The following is a 19,602-nucleotide window of genomic DNA, read 5'->3' on the forward strand; positions in this document are numbered from 1 at the left end:
TGCTCCTATGATGCTGCTTGGCCTGCTGTGTTCATCCAGCCCTGCACTTTGTTGCCCTTAGCTAATCTGTTTCAGTATACCCACCACCTGACATCTACCCGACAATGTGGAAAATTGCCCAGGTATGTCCTGTGTACAAAAAAAAAGGACAAATCCAATCTAGCCAGTTACTGCTCCATCAGACTACTCTCAATCATCAGAAAACTGGTGAAAGCTGTTATCAATGTTATGACACAGCACTTACTCAGTAATAACCTCCTCACTGATGCTTGGTTTAACTTCTGCCAGAACCACTCAGCTTCAGAGTTTATTACAGCTTCTGTCTTAATATAGACAAAAGACCTGATTCCAGTGATGAAAGCAGGAGTGCCCATGACACCAAGGCAGTATATAACCAAGTGCAGTATGTTGTAAAATTGAAGTCAGTGGTAATCAAACAAATTCCCCATTGGCCTGAAGAACGAGAGAAGTTGGTTGGGGCTGTTGGGGTCAAATCATCCCAGTCAAACCCATAGCCTCTACCACCTAGAAGAACAAGAGCTGTAGGTGCACAGGAACAACTCCACTGGCAGGTTCTCCTCCAAAACACATTCTATCCCAAATTGAAAATTATGTCTCTGCATCTTCACTGTCACTGGGTCAAAATCCTGACACTGTAGGTATGCCTACTTCAAATGAATTGCATCAGTTGAAGAAGCAACAAGGACATTTACTGGTGGGCAATAAATACTGGCCTAGCCAGTGATTTTCATATCCCATGAACTAATAAAAATTAAAGACAACACTTGGTCATACAGGTAAGATAGATCAGTGAAGTAACTCAGAAAATAATGCCAATTATTTGTTTTACATTATCAATATTTTCCCAACTGCCAGATTTCATTTCTTTTATCAACACCATAGTACGTGTCACTGAGATAGTTGTTAACCTTGGCTGTTAGTAACCTTGGAGGCATGATTTCAAATCCAATTCCAGAAACTTGTACAAAAAATCCAAACTGACAATCCAGTGCAATGTGTTTAGAAGTCCAATGGTCCTGTCTCAAAGAAGAGCAGGGGATTTCTTCCTGAAATTCTTAGCAATAGTCATCCCCCAACCAATATCATTAATGCAAATTAGCTCCTTCCAGTCTGTGGTTGCTTGCTCTGTGTTTATCGGTTGCTTCACTTCCTACATCCCAACAACATCAGGAAATCCGATTTACATAGCACCTTTTAGATAAGGAAACAGCCTGAGGTACTTTCCAGGAATTAGCTCATAAGTTGATATTAGATCAGACGACCAACATTTAATCAAACAGGTAGATTTTTAAAGAGCACCTTAAAGAGGGAGAGAGAACCGGGAATTCCAGACTTTAGCACTTAGATTGATTAAGGCCATCAATGGTGACTCAAGTCAGGGAGTGTTGAAAAGGCCAAAATTAGTTGGAATGCAGAGTTCTGGGAATTGTAGGCTTGTGAAACAACAGGTCGAAAGCAATTCATTAGCTACTTTGGAACAGCCATAAGTTTTTAAAAACGCAACAGAAATGGAAGTTTTTCTATATCAATTACCAATGTAAGAAATTCTGTCAAATACTGTCCGTTTACAGAGAATTGAAAAGTTTAAGTGGTGCTGAAGAAAGCTAACAATAGCATAAATTATTGGAAATACTTTGGATCAGTGGGTGCTGTGGGGAAGACTGTTGTGTCTTCAGTTGCCATTGTCTGCACAGGTACTTGACCATTTCCTCCCTCTATCTATACCTAGAAATCCTGAACTTCTACTCTTGACTTAACCCATTCATCTTTCTCAACAACAAAAACAAAACTGCTGGAAAAGCTCAGCAGGTCTGGCAGCATCTGGGAAGAAAAAATGTTTTTCTTTGTTTTATTTTTGTTCCTGATTTATAGCATCCGCAGTCTTTTTGGTTTCCATTCATCTTTTTGTCCATTAACTGATTTACTCTCATTGTTCAAAACTCCAGTGGATACGGGCCTAACCTGTTCAAAACTTCCTCCTAAGACAACTCCTCCATCCCAGGATCAGTTGAGTGCATATTTTCTGCATTGTCTCCAATGCAAGTAGATCTTTCTTTTTGAGGAGTCTTTTGGCACAATGTAGTGTTCCAACTCTGGGTTCAAGTCCCACCTGCTCCAGCGGTGTGTCTGAACAGGTTGATTAGAAATGTAAGTAAGATGTTCAAAACTGTCTGCGATACTTTAGGTACAGTCTCTCCTCACAGCTCTGTGCAAGTGTAGGAAGACAGCCATACGTTAATACTCCATCTAACAATGATTGCTAACATCTGATTTACCTTTCCAATTCCTTACTGTACCATTCAAGACAGGTGATCAGATGAAATTTCAAAGAGAGGAAAAGGTTTAGGGAGTAAAGTCCTGATTTTATGTAAATACCATTTGTTGGAATGTGGAATAAAACCACAAAAATAGCTGGAAATGTTCATCAAGACAGTAATGTGGAAGGAGGCGATGGCCTAATGGTATTATTGCTAGACAATAAAACCGGAAACTTGGCTAATGTTCTGAAGACCTGGATTTGAATCCCACCATGGCAGATGGTGGAATGTGAATTCAATAAAGAACATCTGGAATTAAGAATCTATTGACAATCATGAAACCACTGTCAATTGTTGGAAAAACCCATATGGTTCACTAATATCCTTCGGGGGCATCCTCACCTTGTCTGGCCTTTGTGTGGCTCCAGACCCCATAGCAATGTGGTAGACTCTCAACTGCTCTCTGAAATGGCATAGAAAGCCATTCAGTTGTAATAATCGCTATGAAGTCTCAAAGAAATGAAACTGGACAGACCACTTGGCATCATCCTGGGCACCAGAAAAGACAACGGCAGAAACAGCCCTATTGATCCTGCAAAGTCCTCCTCACTAACATCTGGGGGCTAGTGCCAAAATTGGGAGAGCTGTTTCACAGACTAGTCAAGCAACAGCTTGACATAGTCATACTCGTGGAATCATACCTCACAGACAATATCCCAGACACCACCATCACCATCCCTGAATATGTCCTGTCCCACTGGCAAAGTGGTATGCAGTCGGAAGGGAGTTGCCCTGCGAGTCTTAAACATTGACACTGGATCCCATGAAGTCTCATGGCTTCAGGTTAATCAGGAAACTTTCTGGTTACCGTGTACAGCCCTCCTTCTGCTGATGAATCAGTACTCCTCCACGTTGAACAACACTGGGAGGAAGCACTGAGAGTGGCAAGGGTGCAAAATGTACTCTGAGAAGGGGATTTCAAAGTCCACCACAAAGAGTGGCTCGGCAGCAGTACTACTGATCGAGCTGGTTGGGTCCTAAAGGACATAGCTGCTAGACTGGGTCTGCAGCAGGTGGTGAGGGAAAGAGCAAGAGGGAAAAACATACTTGATCTCATCCTCACCAATCTGCCAGCTGCATGTATTTGTCCATGACAGTATCAGTAAGATTGACCACCACACAGTCCTTGTGGAGACGAAGTCCCGCCTTCACATTGAGAATAACCTTCATCATGTTGTGTGGCACTATCACTGTGCTAAATGGATCAGACTTTGCACAGATCTAGCAACTCAAGACTGGGCATCCATGAGGTCCTGTGGGCATCAATAGCAGCAGAATTGTACTCCAGCACAATCTGTAACGTCATGGCCTGACATATCCCCCACTCAACTATTACCATCAAGCCAGGATATCAACCCTGGTTCAATGGAGAGTGCAGGAGGGCATGCCAGGAGCAGTACCAGGCATACCTGAAGATGAGGCGTAAACCTGGTAGAGCCACCAAACAGGACTACTTGCACGCCAAACAGCGAAAGCAGCAAATGATAGATAGAGTGAGGTGACCCCATAACCAATGAATCACATCGAAGCTTTGCAGCCCCAACACATCCAGTCGTGAATGGTGGTGGACAATTAAACAACTCACTGGAGAAAGAAGCTCCACAAATATCCCCATCCTCAATGATGGAAGGGCCCAGCACATCAGTGCAAAAGATATGGCTGAAGCTTTCACAGTAATCTTCAGCCAGAAGTGCCAAGAGGATGATCCATCTTGGCCTCCTCCAGTGGTCCCCAGCATTACAGATACCAGCCATCAGCCAATTCGATTCACTTCACGTCATATCAAGAAACGGTTGGAGACACTGGATACAGCAAACGCTACGGGCCCTGACAACATTTCAGCAATAGTACTGAAGACTTGTGCTCCAGAACTTGCTGCTCCCCTAACCAAGCTGTTCCAGTACAGTTGCAACACTGGTATCTACTCATTAATGTGGAAAATTGCCCAGGTCTGTCCTGTACACAGTATTTAATGTGGAGAAGGACTTGATAGCCAGGGAACTTGGAGAAATAAATAATGATATCTTGAAAAGAGTTCATATTACAGCAGAACAGATGCTGGAGGTCTTAAAACACATAAAGGTAGATAAATTCCTGGGACCTGATCAGAACTTTGTTTCCCAGACCTCTCTGTGGAAAACTAGGGAAGTGATTGCTGGGCCCCTTCCATACCCACTTGGTGAGGTGCTGGCAGACTGGAGGTTGGCTAATGTGGTGCCATTATTTAGGAAAGGCTGTAAGGAAAGAACAGGGAATTATAGAACAGTGAACTTTATATCAGTGGTGGGTAAGTTGTTGGAGGGGATTCTGAGGGACAGAATTGACATGAATTTGGAAAGGCAAGGACTGATTAGGGATAGTCAGCATGGCTTTGTACATGGGAAATTGTATCTGACTAACTTGATTCAGATTTTTGAAGAGGGGCCAAAGAAGACTAATGAAGGCAGAGCAGTAAACATTGCCTATATGGACTTTAGCAAAGCATTTGACAAGATTCCACATAGTAGTCTGGTTAGAAAGATTAGATTGCATGGGATCCAGGGGGAGCTAGCCAATTGGATACAAAAGGGTTGAAGGTAGGAAAAAGAGGGTGGTGGTGGACGGTAGTTTTTTGGAATGGAGGCTTGTGACCAGTGGTTGCCACAAGGATCAGTGCTAGGTCCACTGCTTTTCATCATTTATATAAATGATTTGGATGTGAATATAGGAGGTATGGTTGGTAAGTTTACAGATGATACCGAAATAGGTGTTGCAGTGGACAATGAGGAAGATTGTCTCAGAGTACAACAGCTGATTAGATGGGCCAGCGGGCTGAGGAATGGCAGACGGAGTTTAATTTAGATAAATGTGAGATGTTGCATTTTGTTAAGAAACCAGGGCAGGGCTTATACAGTTAATGGTAGAGTCCTGGGGAGTGTTGCCAACAAAGAGATCTAAGGGTGCAGGTGCATAGGTCCTTGAAAGTGGAGCCGTAGGTAGACATGACGGGGAAGAAGGCCTTTGGTATGCTTGCCTTCATTGTTCAGTGCATAGAGTTTAGGAGTTGGGATGTCATGTTGCAGCTGTACAGGACATTAGTGAGGCCACTTCTGAAATACTGCATACAATTCTGGTCACCCTTCTACAGGAAAGATGTTGTTAAACTTGAAAAGGTGCAGAAAAGGTTTACAAGGATGGTGCCAGGACTGAGGGGTTTGAGCTACACAGAGATGCTAAATTGGCAGGGGCTCTTTTCCCTGAAGCATCAGGGATTGAAGGGTGACCTTATAGATGTTTATAAAATAAAGAAGAACATGGATAGGGTGAATAGCTCTTATCTACATCAATGGAACTGAGGTGGAGATGGTCGAGAGCATCAACCAGTCTCCGTGCTATAGGAGAAATGTTGTGAAACTTGAAAGGGTTCAGGAAAGATTTATAAGGATATTGCCAGGGTTGAACGATTTGAGCTATAGGGAGAGGCTGAATAGACTGGGGCTATTTTCCCTGGAGCATCGGAGGCTGACGGGTGACCTTATAGAGGTTCATAAAATCATGAGGGCCATGGATAGGGTAAAAAGACAAGGTCTTTTCCCCAGGATGGAGAGTCGAAAACTACAGGGCATAGGTTTAAGGTGAATGGGGCAAGATATAAAAGGCACCTAAGGGGCAACTTTTTCACTCAGAGGGTTTTGCGTGTATGGAATGTGCTGCCAGAGTAAGTGGTGGAGGCTGGTACAATTACAACATTTAAAAGACATCTGGATGGGTATATGAATAGGAAGCGTCTAGAGGGATGTGGGCCAAATGCTCGCAAATGAGACTAGGTCAGATTCGGACGTCTGGTCAGCGTGGATGTGTTGGGCCAAAGGGTCTGTTTCAGTGTTTTATCTCTCTATGACGCTAAATCCAATGTGGCCAATTACCACCGTTCATTCACCCCCACCATGCACATGATCATCAGTAAAATGGCAGAAATTGTCAACAACAGTTCTATCAAGCAACACCTGCTCACCAATAAGCAGTTCAGTGGCATCCAGTTTGGGTTCCACCAAGGCAACTCAACTCCTGACCTCACTACAGTCTTGGTTCAAACATAGACAAAAGAGCTGAATTCTAGAGGTGAGGTGGGAGTAACATCAAGGTTGCATTCGACCGAGTGTGGCATCAAGGAACCCTAACACAACTTGAATCTATGGACATCGGGGGCAAACTCTCTGCTGGTTGGAGTCATATGCACATTGGAAGATGGTCATTGTTGTTGGAGGTCAGTTTTCTTGGCTCCAGGACATCTCTGCAGGAGTTCTTCAGGGTCATGCCCTCAGCCCAACCCTCTTCAATTACTTCATAAATGACCTAGTCTCCAATATAAAGATCTTTAGACAGCACCTTCCAAACTTATAACCACTTCCATCTTGAAGGACAAAGCCAGCAGATAGATGGGAACACTACCCCCTGCAAGTTCCCCTCCAAGCTACTCACCATCCTGAATTGGAAATATATTGCCATTCCTTCACTGTCGCTGGGTCACAGTACTGGAATTCTCTCCCTAACGGCATTGTTGGGTCATCCTTCAGCATGTGGACCACAGCAGTTCAAGAAGGCAGCTCACTACCACCTTCTCAAGAGGAACTAGGGATGGGCAATAAACACTGGCCCAACCAGCGATGCCTATGTCCCACGAGTGAATTAAAATTAAATGAGGTCAGAAGTGGGGGTGTTCGTTGATGATTACACTATTTTCAGCACCATTCACAACTCCTCAGATACTGAAGCAGTCCATGTTCAAATGCAACAAGATCTGGAGAATATCCAGGCTTGGGCTGACAAGTAGCAAATAACAATTGTGTCACACAAATGCCAGGTTACAACCATCTCCAATAATGGACAATCTAACCACTGCCCTTTGACATTCAATGGCATTAACATCACTGAATCCCCCACTATCAACATCCTGGGGGTTACCATTGACCAAAAACTCAACTGGACTCACCACATTAACACAGTGGCTACAACAGCAGGTTAGAAGCTAGGAATACTGCGGCAAGTAACTCACCTCCTGACTCCTCAAAGCCTGTCCACCATCTACAAGGCACAAGTCAGGAGTGTGATGGAATACTCCCCACTTGCCTGGATGAGTGCAGCCCCAACAACACTCAAGAAGCTTTACACCATCCAGGACAAAGCAGCCGCTTGATTGGCACCACATCCACAAGCACTCACTCCCTCCACCACCGACACTCAGTAGCAGCAGTGTGTACTATCTACAAGATGCACTGCAGAAATTCACCAAAGATCCTCAGAGAGCACCTTCCAAACCCACGACCACTTCCATCTAGAAGGACAAGAGCAGCAGATACATGGAAACATCACCCCCCGCAAGTTCCCCTCCAAGCCACTCACCATCCCGATTTGAAAATATATCCCCTGTTCCTTCACCGTCATTGGATCAAAATCTGGAATTCCCTCGCTTACACCATTGTGGGTCAACCCACTATATGTGGACTGCAGCGGTTCAAGAAAGTAGCTCACCACCACCTTCTGATGGGCAACTAAGGACGGACAATAAAATGCTGGCCCAGCGAGATTCCCAGATCCTACGAGTGAATAGAAAATGTGAAGGATCCTCAACAGCACCATGAGATTGTCCCAGTCTCACTTCATGGATACTCAGCGCTTCCAGCCTTTTCTGGATTTCATTTTAAAATAATCAAATTACAATTAAATTTCCCGACTAGGATTGGGCCGAATGGTCATCAAATCCTTAAATTCTTTAAATAATTTATGACATGTAAATATTGACATTTGTTTTCTGTTCCTGTGCTCCCTGTCGCCCTGTTTGATTTTCATCTCCACTCAGTAAACAGACTGTCACCTCACTGAATAAACGCTGGGGACAGATCACAGTCCGACTCATGTCCGGGACAAACGCTATTTTCACTACATCTGGAGGCGAAAACCTTCCAAGCGCGTAGTTAGAACTCAACCTACAAGCCTCTGAGTTTATAATTCATCTCTCCCTCTGTTCTGAGGTTTCAACTCTACCTGTCTCGAATTCTCTTTTTGATTAAAAAAAAGACATTAGCCATGGCACTGTACCTGAGCAAAGCTTCCATGAGAGTGATCAGTTGGAAGGGCAACAGTTCGGTGTTCCAATCCGGAACGCGAACGGTCCCACTGACTCGCTGAGTCTCTGAGCCAACACTGCTCTCTCTCTCTCTCAACTTCCTCAACTGAATCCGCTGACTCAGTTCCTTTGAAGGGGTTTGACTTTATGCTTTCAAAAAAAATGCTCACTGACGCCTTGTCGGGCAACTGTTAGAAACTGCAGGTGCAATGAGTTAATGCTGCCCCCGGAGTTAACCCTGGGGATGGGGGGTTTGGCGGAGGGGGCAAGGTAGGGTATCCGACAGAGAGCAGCCTGGGCACGAGACTCCTGTTGCCACTGGCCTTTCCATTCAGCATGTAAGCGCCGGGCAGAAAGAGCAGGAACAGAAACCAGGGGCATACTGACTGACGGCTGGTCAGTGACACAAACTACAGAGTTAGCATCATGGATAAGACTCCTCAACTCTCTCCACAGCAAATCACATCCCACCTTGCAGTTTGGAGTGAATTTGAGCTGATTTCAAAAAGTTTCGAAATAAAATGACAGTGAAGCTGTCAGATGAGGCCAACACCATCATTACAAGCGCACAACCACTGACCCATGTGTACATCTACACACTCATACACTGACCCATGTGTACATCTACACACTCGTACACTGACCCGTTTGTGTACATCTACACACTCATACACTGACCCGTTTGTGTACATCTACACACGCGTGCACGCATAGACTGACCCCATGTGTGTCCATCTAAACACAGACAAACTGACCCATGTGTGTATATATACACACACACACAGACGTATGTGTGTACATCTAAATACAGACACACTTATCTGTGTGTTTATATCCACACACACTAACCTATGTGTATACATCTGCAGAAACACACGCATACTGACCCGTGTGTACATTTGCTGACCATGTGTGTACGTCTACTCTCATACACCCTGACACATGTGTGTATTCCACACACACACAGATCTATGTGTGTATACCTAATCACAGATGCACTGATTCGTGTGTTTATATCCACACATACACTGTCCTATATGTATACATCTACAGAAACACATGCACACTGACCCATGTGTACATTTAAACACAAATATGTTGACCATGTGTGTACATCTACACTTACACACACACACTGACCTATATGTGTACATCTACACAAACACACACATTCACACATACACTGACCCATGTGTGTACATCTACATACACACACACACACACACAGAGACCTATGTGTGTGCCTCTACACTCACACACACACACTGACCTATGTGTGCAAATCTACACAAACACACACAGACCCGTGTGTACATCTAAGCATATACACACTGACCTTTTGTGTACATTACACAAGCACACAGACACACACAAATACTGACCCATGTATGTACATCTACACTCACACACACACTGACCCATGTGTGTACACCTGCACTCACACACACACACACAGACCCGTGTGTATCCATCTACGTATACATACACACACTCACTGATCCTTGTGTGTACATCTACATTCGCACACTCTGACCCATGTGTGTACATCCACACACACTCACACATACTGACCCATGTGTGTACATCTACATTCACACAAACTGACCCATGTGTGTACATCCATGCACACACAAGCTGACCTACTTGTGAACATCTACAGACATAGTCCTATTGCCCATTGGTTAACTCAATTGGCTGGATAGCTGGTTTTTGATGCCAACAGTATGTGTTCACTTTTTACTCTGGCTGAGGTTACCACAAAGGGCTCTCCTGCCACCAGAGGTGTGGTGACCCTCAGGCTAAACCACCACCAGTTATTTCTCTTTAATGAGAGAGCAGGGCTATGGTCACTTTTGCATTGACCCATGAGTGTGCATATCTGCACAAACACTGATCTTGAGTGTGTGCATCCACCAACATATAGAAAGTCCTATAAGAGATAGGACAGTGTTGGACCTATTCTTAGGGAGTAAAGCCAGGCTAGTGGGAAATGTAAGTCTTCTATCAGTAGTAGGGATGCTATTGGAAAAAAAATTCTCAGAAACAGAATCTCCATTTAGAAAGGCAAGGATTAATCAAAGATAGTCAACATGGTTTGAAAGGAGGAGATCATTTCTCACAAATTGGAATGAATTTTTCAGGGAGCTGATTAGGTGTGTAGATGAGGGTAGTGCAAATGATAGGGTAGTCAACATGGACTTCAGTAAGCCTTTTGACAAGGGCTAGCAGGCAAACTAATTAAGAAGCATAGAGTCCACGGGATCCAAGACAATTTGCCGAAATGGATCCAAAATTGGCTTAGTGGCAGGAAGCAGAGGATGATGATCGAAGGGTTTTTTCAAGACAAGGAGCCTGTGTCCAGTGGCATACCACAGAGTTTGTTGCTGGGTCCCTTGCTGCTTGTAGCACACATTAATGATCTAGACATGAATAGAGGAGTTATGATCAGTAAGTTTGCAGATAACACAAAAATTGGTGGTGTGTTAAGTAGTGAAGTGGAAAGCCTTAACCTACAGGATGATATAGACACACTGGTCAGATGGGCTGAACACTGGCAATGGAATTTAATGCTGAAAAGAGTGAGGTGATGCATTTTGGAAGGACTAACAAGGCAAGGGAATACATATGAATGGCAGGACCCTGGAAGTACTGAAGATCAGAGGGACCTTAATATGGATGTCCATAGATCCTTCAAGGTCATAAGACAAGTAGATGAGGTGGTTTAGAAGTCATTATGGAATATCTAACTTGATCAGTCAAGATATTGAATTCAAGAGCAAGGAGGTTATGATGGAGCTGCATAATGTTAGTTAGGCCACAGCTGGAGTACTGTGTGCAAATCTGGTTACCACACTGTAGGAAGTATGTGATTGCATTAGACAGGGTGCAGAGGAAATTCATCAGGATATTGCCTGGGTTGGAGTGACTCATCTATGAAGACAGACTAGATAGGCTGGGGTTGTTTTCCTTAGAACAGGGGTGGGGGGGTTCATATGATTGAGTAGTATGAAGTTCTGTGGGGCATAGACAGAGTAGATGGGGAAAATCCTTTCCCCTTAGCACAGGGAACAGTAACCAAGGGACATAGTTTTAACATAAAGGACAGAAGGTTTAGACGGGATTTGGTGAAAACATTTTTCACTCAGAGGATGGTGGGTATCTGGAAGTCAGTGCCAAAAATGGTGGTAAAGGCAGGAACCCTCAAGACATTTTAGAAGTATTTAAATGAGCACTTGAAATGCCACAGCATACATAGTTACAGGCCAAGTGTTGGAAAATGGAACTAAAATAGATACTTGATGTATGGACATGATGGGAATTGTTTAAAGACCTGCTGATGAGAGTTCATTAGCATGTTCCAGTAAGGAGGAAGGACAAAGATAGCAAGGTAATGGAGTTTTGGATAACGAGGGAGGTTGTGAATTTAGTCGAAACGGAAAAAAGAAACATATGTAATGTTTAGAAAGCTAAAATCAGACAGGGCCCGAGAGGAATATAAGGAAATCAGGAAAGTACTCAAGCAGGGAATTAGGCGAGCAACAAGGGGCCATGAAATGACCTTGGCAAGTAGGGTTAAAGAGAATCCCAAGACATTCTACAGTTACATTAAAAACAAAAGGATAACTAGGGAGTAGGTAGGACAATTCAAGGATAAAGGAGAGAACTTTTGCTTGGAGACAGAGGATGTGGGTGATATCCTAAATAAGTACTTCACACCGGTATTCACCGAGGAGAAGGATATGGACGATAGTGAGATTTGTGTGGAGCATGCTAATATGCTGGGGCATTTTGAGATTAAGAAAGAAGTGCTGTTGGACCTCTTGAAGAGCATTAAGGTGAATAAGTCCCCAGGGCCCAATATTATCTACGCCAAGTTACTGAGAGGGGTAAGAGAGGAGATTGCTGGGTCCTTGACTAAGATCTTTGTATCCTCACTAGCCACTGGAGAGGTCCCAGAGGACTGGGGAGTAGCTAATGTTGTTCCTCTGTTCAAGAAGGGAAATAAGGACGACTCAGGAAACTACAGACCAGTGACCCTTACGTCGGTGGTTGGGAAGCTATTGGAGAGAATTCTTAGGGATGGTATTTATAGACATTTGGAAAAGCATGATCTAATTAGAGACAGTCAGCAAGGCTTTGTGCAGGGCAGGTCATGTCTTACTAACTTGATTGAATTTTTGGAGGAGGTGACAAAGGTGATCTATGAGCATGGAGCAGTGGATGTTGTTTACACGGATTTTATTAAGGCTTCCAACGAGGTCCCTCATGGTAGGTTGATCCAGAAGATTAAGATGCATGGGATCCACAGTGACTTGGCCATGTGGATTCAGAATTGGCTTGCCCACAGAAGGCAGAGGATATTACTGGAAGGGTGTTTTCAGGCTGGAGGCCCGTGACTAGTGGTAGTGCACAGGGATCCATACTAGGTCCTCTGCTGTTTGTGATATATATAAATGACTTTGATGAAAATGTAAATGGGTGGGTTAGTAAGTTTGCAGATGATACAAAGATCAGTGGATTTGTGGATAGTGTAGAAGGCTGTCAAAGGATACAGCGTGATATTGGTCAGTTGCAGATATGGGCGGAGAAATAGCAGATGGATTTTAATCCGGGTGAGTGTGAGATGCTGCACTTTGGGAGATCAAATGTTAAGGAAAAGTATACAGTTAATGGCAGGACTCTGAACAGCATTGATGTACAGCAGGATCTTAGGGTTCAAGTCCATAGCTCCGAGAAAGTGGCCATGCAAGTGGATAGGGTGGTAAAGAAAGCGTATGACAAGCTTGCTGCTATTGGTCAGGGAATTGAGTACAAAAGTCAGGGTGTCATATTGCGGCTTTATGAGACTTTGGTTAGGCCACATTTAGATTATTGCGTTCAATTCTGGTGGCCACATTATAGCAAGGATGTGGAGGTTTTGGAGAAGGTACAGAAGAGGTTTACCAGAATGATGCTTAGATTAGAGTATATGAGCTGTAAGGAGAGGCCAGAAAAACTTGGGTTGTTTTCTCTGGAGCATTGGAAGCTGAGGGGAGACTTGATAGAACTCTATAACATTATGGGATGCAGATAGGGTTGACGGTCAGAATCTTTCTCCCAGATGTGAAATGTCTAAAAGTAAGGGGTCTGCGCTTAAGGTGAAAGGAGGCAAGTTCAAAGGAGATGTGAGGGGCAAGTTTTTTACACAGACAGTGGTAAGAGTCTGGAACGTACTGCCAGGGGTGGTGGTGGAGGCAGAAACAAACGGGATATTTAAGGGACTTTTAGATAAGCATATGAATATGCGAGGAATGGAAAGATATGCACCAATGGCAGGCAGGAGGGATTAGTTTCATTTGGCTTCGAGTTTGGTACGACGTTGTGGACCAAAGGGCCCATTCCTGTGCTGTACTGTTCTATGCTCTGTGTTCTATGGGCTGAAGGGTCTTTTACCATGTTTTAAAAACTTTATGACATAGAACTGTGTATGTGTAAGTACATGTGTGAATGAACACATTTACACACACATCTATTGACCCATGTGCATTAACACCCACACTGATAAATTGACCTGCGACTATGCACAACACATATACACACCTGACAACAAGCACATGCAAGCAGTAAAACAGGTGTGTTCTCAGGCATTAAAATACACAAACTCATATAATGGCAGAAATAAAGGAATACTGAGAATATAGGAATGTGAATGAGCCATTCCAGCAGAACCACTGAAATAACTCCACAAAGGCCAGTATCCCATCAGCAAGTCACTCTATATTTATAATGAAGAGTCCTTGACACTGATCTGGCTCTCTCAGAGCCAGCTCTCAGAATGAACAGGATGGCTGACACTCCTGACAGGGCTCCCTGTTTGGACCAGGCTAACAGCCCCAATCAGGGAACTCATATTCTATGAGGTCCACCTGGCTGACCTTGTGACAATCACTACATCCCTCCCCCTCTTAGTCCAAGGAGATAGGCCAGTTCATTTTTTTGTAGCTCCTCCTGGGGTGTTTTAGCACCGGATCAGGTTCCTCCAACTCTGTCTCAAATACGAGTAGTGTGTAGCACACAGTAGCTCGCCTCTAGCGTCCAGAGCGTCTTGAAAGAAATTCATTCTCCTCTTCAGGTGGCAAAGGCATCAAAGCAGTGACATCCGCCATATCCATCTCAGATTCCGAGATCTCTTTAATGCTTGACAGACAGCTTCTGCAACAGTTGGAAAGGCTTTTGAGGAGCATAGAGTTAATTTGTCAAACATGGGAACGACGATAGAAAAACTGCACACATATTTAACAATACACAGACTCCCATCGGTCACAGATGACAGGTTATCATTTGACAGCAGGGAATTTGAGTATTTCCTAAAGTTGAACGGTACTTGACATCTAAAGACAGTTCCATACCATCCATCATTCAATGGGGAGAAGACTCTGCACTATGTTAAATCTGATCTACCCGGACCTGGGGGCAAACAGTGAAATGGCATCTGGAATACCAATACCAGACAGAAGACTCTGCTAAGCGAGAGAGACCATTTATTTCAGGGACAAAGTTTGGTGTAGGAACCACTGGAATGGCACTGTAAGGGTAAGAGACATGATCGACACATGGTCTGGACCAGTGACATATAAAGTTCAGGTGGGTGCAATGGTCCTGAACAAGCACATGGACCATCTGAAAGCTATAAACTCGCAAATGGTGTGGGAACAAAATGCGCCCGGTTCCGCAAAAGCCTTTCTGACTGTTCTGGAATCCACGGGTTCTCCCTCTCTGTCAAACATTGAAGATATCTCAGAATCTGAGATGGATATGGTGGATGTCCCACCTCAATGCATTTGCTGCCTGAAGAGGAGAATGAATTTCTTCTGAGACACTCCGGGCGCAAGAGGTGAGCTACACTGCGTTACACGCTGCCCATATCAGAGGCAGAGTTGGAGGAACCTGACCCGGTGCTAAAACACTCCAGGAGGAGCTACAAAAAAAAGAACTGGCTTATGTCCTAGGTCTCAGAGGGGGAAGGATGTAATGACGGTAATGAGGTCAGCCAGGTGGACTTAGTAGAACATGACTTCCCTGATTGGGGTTGTTAATCTGGTCCAATCAGGGAGCCCTGGCTGACAGATATAATCAGGAGTGTCAGAGGCTCTGTTCACTCCAAAAGCTGGCTCTGAGGAAGCTGGATCAGTGTCAAGGACTTTCCATGTGCAAATAAAGATTGATTTGGTGATGGAATACCGGCCTCTGTGGAGTTATTTCAAAAGCAAATGGTATGTTAGCCTTCATAGTGAGAGGATTTGAGTACACGAACAGGGATGTCTTATTACAGTTTTAGAGGGCCTTGGTAGGACCACCGCTGGAGTATTGTCTTAGTTTTGGATCTCTTTATCTGAAGAAGGATGTCCTGGCTATGGAGGCAGTGTAGTGAAAGTTTACAAGACTGATTCCTGGGATGGCAGGACTGACTGTATGAGGAGAAGTTAAATTGGTTGGAATTATATTCACTGCAGCTCAGAAGAATGATGGAGGATCTCATAGAAAGCTTAAAAAAATCTTAACAAGACTAGACAGGGTGGATGCAGGAAGGATGTTCCTGTTGGCAGGGCAGTTCAGAATCAGGAATATGGGGTAAACCATTTAGGATTGTGATTAGAAGAAATTTCTTCACCAGAGAGTGGTACAAATTCTCTACCACAGAAAGCAGTCAAGGCCAGAAATGTACATCATTTCAAAGAGTTGGGATAAAGCGTTTAGGACCAAAGGGATCAAAGAATTTGGGGTCCATTGTTCACTTTGTTAACTATTTTCCTTGTTGATTATTATAAATACTTCTATCTTTATTTATAGTTCCAGTTAGCTTTCTCTCACATTTTAATTTTTCCCTCCTTATGAATCTGTTAGTCATTCTTTGCTGTTTCTGTTCAATCTTCTGACCTGCCACATGTCTTTACACAATTATGCGCCTTTTCTTAAATTTTCTGTATTTGAGTAATGAGGTACTCAAACAGATCCCCAAGTGTGTTCAAACCTCCCACTATTACTATTGTTAACTTTGTAAATGAATCACAGATGGTCTGTCGTCATCTTTGAATTTTTCTTTCTCAATTTGGCAGAAGTCTGGAATCAGTGAAGATAAGGATCAGAAAGAAATTGAAAAAGATTATCAATTTTGACACAGCTGGCTAAAGACGGTTGGCAAAGTTTCAGCCTCGTCTTTTAAGAATGTAAGAAATTCAACTTTTGAGAGAGAAGCCTCTCAAAACTCTGCCTCATCTCAGATGTGAGGATGGAAATACTGGAGAAGAAATAACTCCTGTGGGTTGTTGCAGTTCTGGAAAGGGTGAGTGACAAAGGAAGAAAGAACTTGCATCTGTACCACACCCTTCACATCTCCAGACTTTTCATAATTATTTTTCAGCGAATTAAATACTTAGCATCTGTTGTAACATAGGAATAAACACAGGCAATTGCACACGACAAGCCCCAACAAACAGCAATGTGATAGTGGCCAGCTGATCTCTTTTAATGATTTATTTGAGGGATAAATATTAGCTAAGATACTGGGATGGACTCCCCTACTCACCTTCAAAACGATGGCCATGAGATTTTTTTACATCCACTTCGAGGGCAGCCAGGGACCCAGTTTAACATCTCTTCTGAGAAGAGTCTTTGGTTCAGTGTAGCTTCGTTGTGGACTTGAACCCACACCATCCGAATCAGAGGTGAGAATATGGCACACTGAGTCACAGATAACTTCAAAAAAGGAGGTAAGGTTAGAGAGTGTCAGTTCATTACTTTGACTTGTGAAAATTAGTTATCAACTTTTTTGAAGTAAGTGTAATTTACAGGAAAAGCCCCTAATTAATCTTAAACAGAAACTCACTTCAACCAATACTACACAGACTAATATTAGATGTGGCTGGATATTTGCAGATGATGCAACTATTTATGAAACGCTTGCAAGTTGCAGGGTGAGTCATCTATAGGAAACCTTCTCCATTACTCTCTCGTTTGAAACAGAACACAACAAAGTTTGTAGTAATGGGAGGAGATTCAACTCTGTCCATTTGGATTCTTCAGTTCTGTAACTGATTGAGAAGGTACCAATTGATGTGGCAGATGTATCATATTTCCTAGATACAGAAACACGTCAGTTAGAGCATTTTTCAAACCAGTAGATTTTCCTCCAACTGCTGTGTTTAACACAATCCACCGTAGTGCTGCTATTTCAACTTAAGGCACTGTACAGATTGTAACGGATATATGCAAACATACAATTGGAGCAGAAGTGAGCCATTCAGCCCCTCGAGCCTTCTGTACCATTCAGTGGAGTTCTGACTGCACCCTCAGCTCCACATTCCTGTCCAACCTCATACTCTTTTACCCCCGTGCTCATCAAGAATCTATTCACCTCGTCCTTCAACATTTTCAAAAACTCTACTTCCACCAGCTTTGGGAAAATGTTTTTCCCCATCTCGGTCTTAAGTAGTCAACACTTTATTCTTAAACAGTAGTCCTTTGTTCCTGAATCTCTGACAAGAGGAAACAGCCTCTCCATGTACACATGTGGAAAGACCCCTCAGGATCTTATACATTTCAATCAAGTCACCTCTTACCTTCCTAAACTTTAGCATGTACAAACCTAACCTGTACAACCTTTCCTCATTAGACAATCCTCTCATTTTTGATATCAGTCTGGTAAACCTTGTCTAAACAGCTTCCTGAATGCTGAATCATATTGTAAAAGGCTCGGAAACCTGCAGAAAGTAACTCACCTCCTGATTCCCCAAAGCCTGTCAACCATCTAAAAGGCACAAGTCATCAGTGTGATGGAATACTCCCCAATTGCCTGCTTGAGTGCAGCTCCAACAACATTCAAGACATTTGACACCATCCAGGAAAAGGGTATCTGGTTTGATTGGCACCACATTCACAAACATCCATTCCCTCCACCACCAATGATCAGTAGCAGTAGTGTGTACTATCTACTGCAGAAATTCACCAAAGTTCCTTAGACAGCACCTTCCAAACCCACAACCACTTCCATCTCAAACACCAAGCATATCAGATATATGGGAAAACCATCATCTGCAAATTCCCTTCCAAGCCACTCACCATCCTGACTTGGAAATATATCGCCATTGCATCACTGTCACTGGGTCAAAATCCGTGAACTCCCTCCCTAATGGCATTGGGGGCTACCTACAGTTCATAGACTGCAGTATTTCAAGAAGGCAGCTCAATACCAAGGCTAAATAGGCACGGGCAATAAACATTGACACAGCCAGCTACACCCATGTCCCATGAATGAATAAAAAGTGCCTGTATCCAATGTGTTACTTTAAACTTGACCATATCAACATTTTCCTGGTTGGCTGCTCACTTGTAGAATTAATTACCTGATTGGATAATTCTTGACTGTCAGTGTCAGACATTCGCTAGAATCTAATGCTGCTACCAGCTGCTTCAGTAAACAAAGTGAGAGGCCATCCTTATTGATGAATCTGCTAATTCTTCCAACAGGCTTGAGGTAGGAGCAATTCCTGGCCAGCTGTACTCGATGTGGAGCGGTGAGCCTTGAGCAATAAGAGAGACTGGATTGGTTAGGACTATATTCACTGAGTTTAGAAGAATAGTGGAGGTAAAAATTTCATAGAAACCTGAACAGAGTGAACACTGAAAGAATGTTCCAAATATTATGGAGTCCAGCACCAGGGGTCACATTTTAAGGATGCAGGTTAGGCTGTTTCAAGCTAAGGTGAAATGAGATTTCTTCGTCCAGAGAGTAGTGAGCCTTTGGAATTCTTTGCCACAGAGAAGGAGTTTTTGAGAAGGGGTTTGATATAGTTCTTGAGGCAAAAGTGATCAAAGACTATAGGGAGAAAGCTAGTACAGGGGATTGAGTTGGGTGTCAGTCATGATCATACTGAATGGCAGAGCAGGTTCAAATGGCCAAATGACCTACTTCTGCTCCCATATTTAACTTTCCATGTTTCTATAACCACTTGACTCTTACTTTCTCTAACAGAGAGATGTTTATGGTCCCTTACAAACTATGGCTAATTGCAGACAGGTGGCCTACCCCTGCTTTAATCAAGTTGTTAGTTAGATCCCAGAGACTGGAGGATAATCCGAGAAGGTTTGTAATTCTAGTTCAGTGCTGGGAAATGTGTT

General features: G+C 43.4%; 1 protein-coding gene across 2 annotated transcripts in view; it reads right to left on the bottom strand.

Moving 5' to 3' along the window:
- The window catches only part of sh3bp2 (SH3-domain binding protein 2), a 140,860-nt gene extending 121,957 nt beyond the window's left edge, over positions 1–18,903 (bottom strand). Inside the window, exons 1-2 of one of the 2 annotated variants that reach the window (XM_048618860.1) lie at positions 18,828–18,903; positions 17,012–17,181 (exon numbers count right to left, since the gene is read on the bottom strand). In XM_048618860.1, coding sequence (XP_048474817.1) covers positions 17,012–17,029 — 18 coding nt within the window. In that variant the 5' untranslated portion in view covers positions 17,030–17,181; positions 18,828–18,903. Of the gene's footprint in view, positions 1–8,417; positions 8,508–17,011; positions 17,182–18,827 lie in introns of those variants that run through there. The other variant, XM_048618868.1, reaches the window with a different exon arrangement.
- Between the last annotated feature and the right edge of the window lie 699 nt (positions 18,904–19,602).

This window comes from Rhincodon typus, chromosome 3, assembly GCF_021869965.1.
Source record: "Rhincodon typus isolate 14 chromosome 3, sRhiTyp1.1, whole genome shotgun sequence".
Lineage (NCBI taxonomy): Eukaryota > Metazoa > Chordata > Chondrichthyes > Orectolobiformes > Rhincodontidae > Rhincodon > Rhincodon typus.